We start from the raw sequence: 5,703 nt of genomic DNA, 5'->3' as shown, positions 1-5,703 counted from the left end.
GGGCCTCCTTAACTCTGGCACGCCGTAGCTCACGGATGACCGCCCCTCCCACCCTTGACCACGCGACAACAGAGTAGGTAAACCAGGATAACTTTTATTAAGTGGAAGAAACGGCCACAGCCAAAATTTAACATTATAACCTTATTACTTTATATTGCAGCAGCTTAAACAATTGGCATTAGCTAAATGCCACGCCCTCACCGGTACCTTCCTTGTTCTTCCCACCCCAATGCTTTTTTGGAGACGGCAGCCCTCCATCCTTCCGCTCCGTGAAGGTGGTATACCATTGGCACCCCGCTCCGTGAATGCCAATCCCGCCTTCCGCTCCGTGAAGGGGAACACCCGCCACTGGCATCCCGCTCCGTGAACGCCTCCGTGGCTACTGCCGCTCCGTGCAGTATTCTGCCGCCTCCTCCCACCCCTGGCCTTGCGGGCCGCGATTATTGCTTATGCCAGGCCTTCATTGGGCCACCCCCAGACCGGCCATTATCTCGGTCTCCGCCATACTTAGTTATATCCATGCCCCCGCTTTCCCCCTATGCAAAGTCCTTGGTGCTGTGCTCCTCCCCTTCCCCCTCCCCCAACACCAAAAACTTCCCCTCTATGCAGCGATACATCCCCTTATGCTCCGGTGAGGGCACCCGCCAAAGTAGGAAACAGTAAAACCTTATTTGTTTTCTACCCCCACTAATTAACTAAAGCTGCTGTGGCCGTTTGCAGGGTGAGGATGAAGATATCTACCCCAACGTCTGATAAGTGAACCCCATCCGGCCTATACATGCCTGAACATGAGAGCGAAATATCATCATGCTTGATGACATATCCCGACATAGCTCTCAACCACGTCCCCACTTCTTTGTTCAATTTGCGCCTGCTTTTTTCGATGGCTTTATGCGACCTCGCGTCCCTCCATACCAATCGGGGAATAATGTGGGACCATACCAATACCACGGCTGGCCATATAGCCTTAATTGCAGTCAAGTCCTTCTTGATCGTGATTATTAAGTCAATGTTTTTGACTGCGACCAAATCGTTACCGCCCAAATGACAGATGATAATATCAGGCTGTGGTAGTTGCCTGGCGTATTGGAGGATGCAAGGCATTAGTTGGACCCACCTCATCCCTCGTTTGCCGAGCCAGAATAAGCTGGCCTTGCTACGCGGTATGCCCATGTGCTCGCTGGAGGTCTTTTTCTTGGTTCTAATGTGCGCCCAATAAATGTACGCGCGCCCAATAAATGTACGAGTGCCCCATGATCCATATCACTTTCGCGCTCCCCGCTGACGAGTCTATGATGGACAAAATAAAACGGTTATGTGTAACAGGACGGTAAATATATGCTTTTTATGTTTCCCAGTGAAACTGTTCATTGGGCCGTATGTATGTTTTGAATTTACCGGATTTCCACCGCCCTAGCGCCTTAATTTGATCTTCGCTTAAACCGCTGCTGCTGGCGAAGGATGCTGCGCCTATTCGGAATGAATGTGTGTGATAAGCTCCCGCGTCTTCCCCTATCTTTTCCAAGCCTTTGCGTAGTATACTGATAAACTGGTAACGCGATAACGCGTTGCCATCTTTGTGTTTTAGAAAGGGCCCTCCCCCCAGCGGGCGTACTTTGAGGTATTCTGTCGTAGCCCTTACGGGGCATAACTCCCCCGTATGAGCCGGGTATAATGTAATCCAGCGACCTACTGCCCGTTGATCAGTTTTTGCTCGCCTGAGAAAGATCTGTACTGTCTCCTTAACCAGCCTTATGTTTTCTATCAGGAAACCCCCATCCGATGCCCTGGTGGTCACCTTTGCCCTCGGGATAAGCTCGCTGTTTCTAAATGCCCAAAGAACATTAGTGAAAAAGCCACGGTCCATAGCTTTACCTCATAATTGTCCCAAACTAGGCTGGGGAGCTCCTTTACCAGTGCTTGTAGCAGCATTGGTGTGATAGGCTTTCTGGCGTCCCTTCTAACTGGTTCTTGTCTCCGCCAACCCTCTAATATCTTTTTTTTATGAGAAAGGAGTTGCTAATTGTGCCTATACCCCATAGTTTGGAGACGAAAACAATAGCAGCTACATGTTGCCCTGCCTGTGCTCTTGATACCCCCGAGTTCTTGAGGTAGAGCAAGAACTCTGTTACATTTCTCTCTGTCATTACATTTCTCTCTGTCATTGTCCCCTGAACTTGCGTGTTATTTGATTGGCAAAATTTTTGGAACAAGCTCCAGCCGCGTGCATATGCTCTCCCCGTACTCTCTGCCAGAGCCGATCTCAATATGGAGGCGATTCCGGGCACCCTAATTCCCAAATCCGAGGAGGGACGCGATAAGGTTGATGCTCTGCTTCCGGGGCCAGGAATCTGAAACGAGACCACTGACAACGAGACAATGCATCAGCGATGCCGTTAGCTTCCCCCGGAACGTACTTAGCCTTAAAAACCAGGTTAATGCGCAGGCAGAGCAGTACTAAATCCCGCAATAGCCTAATGACCCTAGGGGAGTGAGCGGTGAGAGAATTTATCGCCTGTACAACCGCCATGTTGTCTGACCAAAAAACTACTCTTCTGTTGTGGAAACATGCTTTCCACATGTGTATTGCTGCAACAATGGGGAACAATTCGAGAAAAGTGATGTCTCTGAGTAAACCCATGGCTTCCCACTGTACTTGCCATCGTTTCACGCACCATTTCCCAGCCAGATAGGCCCCAAATCCAGCGCTCCCCGCTGCGTCGGTGTAGAGCTGCAGCTCCCTATTGGTCATGATTGGGTCCCTCCAAACTGTCCGCCCATTATATTCCCCTAGGAATGTCTTCCATACTATGAGGTCCTCCCTGAGCTCCTTGGTGATTCTAATGAAATGATGGCTCCTGCGAATACCTGCTGTGGCTTGGGACAATCTTCTAATGAAGGGGCGACCCATGGGCATGATCTTGCAAGCGAAACTGAGGTGACCAATGAGTGACTGCATTTGTTTTAGCGTGATTTTGCGTGATTGTTCGGTAGTAGATATGTTGGCGCGTAACGCTTCTAGTTTTGCGGGCGGTAGGCGTGTGACCATTTGCAGAGTATCAATTTCGATACCGAGAAATGACAATTTTTGTGACTGTCCTTCTGATTTGTGCTTAGCTAGCGGAATACCTAATTCGTCAGCTTTCCGGGTGAATGCTTCGAGGGCTTGCGCACAGGCCTGTGTGTCCCTATGGCCGGTAAACAGAAAATCATCCAAATAGTGTATGATTTTCCCTTTCCCGATGTCCTGCTCTACAGCCCATTGCACAAATGTGCTAAACCTCTCAAAGTAGGCGCAAGATAAATGCCTCCCGATGGGCTGCTCTATATCGAAGTAATATTTACCTCGGAATTGAAACCCCAACAGATGGAAGCAGCTTGGATGTACTGGAAGCAAGCGGAAGGCTGATTCAATGTCGGCTTTTGCCAACCATGCCCCTTGCCCCCAATGCCTCACCATGTCTAATGCCTGGTCGAATGAGGCATAGGCGACCGAGCATGCTTCGTGGTCCAAGTAATCATTCACTGACCCACCCTCTGGGAAGGATAAATGGTGAATCATTCGGAATTCCCCTGGCTCTTTTTTGGGAACCACCCCAAGAGGGGAAATCCTAAAATGAGGTAGAGGTTTGTCATTGAATGGGCCTTCCACCCTACCCATGTCGCTTTCTTTTTTGATCTTTAGTGCAATGACCTCTTCATTATTCCTCGCAGATAACAGATTCTTAGCCTCTGTGGCGGTTTCTGGCCCCATGAAATGTATGTGAAAACCTTGGGAAAACCCTTCATATAGCCATCTGGCCTCCTTGGGCTGATAACCCTTTAAACAGACCTGCAAGCTATGTATCTTAATGGGGGTAGGTGCTCTAATGAATTTATTGTTGCTCTGTGTGGGGGATGGTTCCTCCCCTTGAGCATTTTGTTTGAGAGTGGCCTGCACCGCATCCCATGCAGGCGTGTCTGAATTTGCAGGCAGCAGCGAATCTGCAAAAACCAGAGTTGAACAGCCTACAGATGGGAGTCCCCCCGCCCCTAAATCTAGTGGCTTGCCCCCACCTTTGCCCTTGACGAAAGGGCTGACCTTGCCGAAATGGAAATCTTCCCGTAAAAGTATGTTGGCGAGGAGTTAACCATGTACTCGGCTGGTATGCATTGCCAGCGAAGCCAGGGACAACCTCCTGCACCGGTCGGTACGGTGTGATTTTTGAGAGCCAGAGGTCAATATCCTTGCGATCCCATTCTAAACCTGGGTTCACAGCCATATTCCTTCTGAACTGCTCATCATACTCCAACCAAGCCGTACCGCCATACGTGCGATAAGCACCACAAATGACGTCCTGGTAAGCAATTAAGGAGCAACATTTTTCAGGAAATTTTTGACCTATGATGGATGACAGAATTCTGAATCCTGCTGACCAATTAGCTAGCGTCTTAGCGATGAAGGGTTTCTCCCTAGCTGAGAGTTTGCACGCTTCGTGGCATTTGGGATCGGAACCCTCCCCTTCTTTCCTGAGCAGCTCGAATATATCTACATATTCGCTGCACCATATTTTCTCTTTTAACGCCTCTGACACATGCGCGGTTAGTGAGCCCACTGTACATGTGTATTGTGCAGCGTTATTGCCATTCGTGGCTGAGCTACCAGTGGTATTGTGCCCATTGGTCCCCAGCTGACCCACCGTTGTTCCAACCGCTGAAGCTGTGGCTGGGGTTGGTGTTCCAACAGCTGTAGCTGTGGCTGGGGTTGGTGTCACAAGTAAAATATCCCCCATGGGTCGTCCTGACTGCCCTGTTTCCTGTGTTGGGCTAGTGTTAGCATTACCCTGCCCATGCCAGTTATCGAAAATAGCTTTCATAGCAGCGAAAATGTCAGTAGGAGCGCTCTGTGGCCCCAGCCACACTTCGCTGCCATTCCTTGGTGGTGGGTAACTGGGCTGTGTTGGGGGTACCTGCGCATTACCCTGGCCCCGGTTTAAATCAGGGTACTCACAGTTCTGTCCTTCTTGCGGTTGCCCGTGTTGTCCATGAGCTGTCTGTTGACGTGCTGGTGGCTGGGTGTTGCCAGCTGAACTGTTGGAGCTGCCCGCTGCACCGTGCTGTGGACCGATGGGCACTGAGCCAGGGGATGGGCTAGTGGTATGCGTTAAGGCATCCAGCATTGCCTTCACCCTGTCCGTGCCATGGATAGCAGCCACTGACAAGGTTTGGTCCATGAGCTGACGCAGCTGTCGTTCGGTAACATTGCCGAAGTTCTCTCGTGGCGGTGCTGCAGGGGTCGGTGCTGCAGGGGTCATGCCCCGGGGAGGGGGCTGCTCCGGTACATAGCAGCCCAAATGGCTGATGCTACGCGGTTGTCGTGTGCTTGCGGTTTTCCTCCTCTTATTCCTCTGTGTCTTGGTCTTACGTTTTTCGACTTCTGGCGTTGCCGCGAAGTTTTCCTGCAATTTGCTTGGCTTCTGACGTGCTCGATTGGCTGGAGCCTGAGCCTGGTCCGGCATAAGTGCGGACGGGGCAGAAGCCATAGCAAACTGAGTGGTAGCCATGCTGTGTAGACATATTAAATGGTTAGATCCCGCACAGTTTTGGGGGGGGGGGGGGCATATGAATAGGTAGCCAAACGTGGGTGTGCGAGGGGGCAGCCGGGGTACGGGGGGGCGGTGGGTGGGGTGCAAGGAGCCGGGGGGGGGCGCACGTTTGGGCCCG

At 51.1% G+C, this 5,703-nt stretch overlaps 1 protein-coding gene across 2 annotated transcripts; it reads right to left on the bottom strand.

The window, feature by feature from the left end:
• Window positions 1-530: 530 nt before the first annotated feature.
• Window positions 531-5,460, bottom strand: LOC115091062. 2 transcript variants are annotated; one of them, XM_029600889.1, is made up of 2 exons: window positions 4,991-5,460; window positions 531-2,365 (listed from the first exon to the last, which is right to left on the bottom strand). In XM_029600889.1, the coding sequence occupies exons 1-2, from the start codon at window positions 5,292-5,294 to the stop codon at window positions 1,989-1,991; spliced, it is 681 nt and encodes a 226-aa protein (XP_029456749.1). In that variant the 5' UTR covers window positions 5,295-5,460; the 3' UTR covers window positions 531-1,988. The 2 variants fall into 2 exon arrangements, with proteins under 2 accessions (XP_029456749.1, XP_029456750.1); XM_029600890.1 differs by having other exon boundaries at window positions 531-2,351; window positions 4,991-5,455.
• Window positions 5,461-5,703: the final 243 nt, after the last annotated feature.

Source organism: Rhinatrema bivittatum, chromosome 4 (genome assembly GCF_901001135.1).
Source record: "Rhinatrema bivittatum chromosome 4, aRhiBiv1.1, whole genome shotgun sequence".
Lineage (NCBI taxonomy): Eukaryota > Metazoa > Chordata > Amphibia > Gymnophiona > Rhinatrematidae > Rhinatrema > Rhinatrema bivittatum.
Note: the sequence above shows the minus strand (reverse complement) of the source record. Positions and strands in the feature narration are given on the sequence as shown.

Bases quoted from the DNA above. Each gene is read 5' to 3' on its own strand.
- LOC115091062 (XM_029600889.1), bottom strand. From the start codon at position 5,294: ATGACCCCTGCAGCACCGACCCCTGCAGCACCGCCACGAGAGAACTTC. The intron at 2,366-4,990 runs GTGAGTACCCTG...TCTCGTTGTCAG, and splicing joins ACCGCAAGAAGGACAGAACT to TGGTCTCGTTTCAGATTCCT.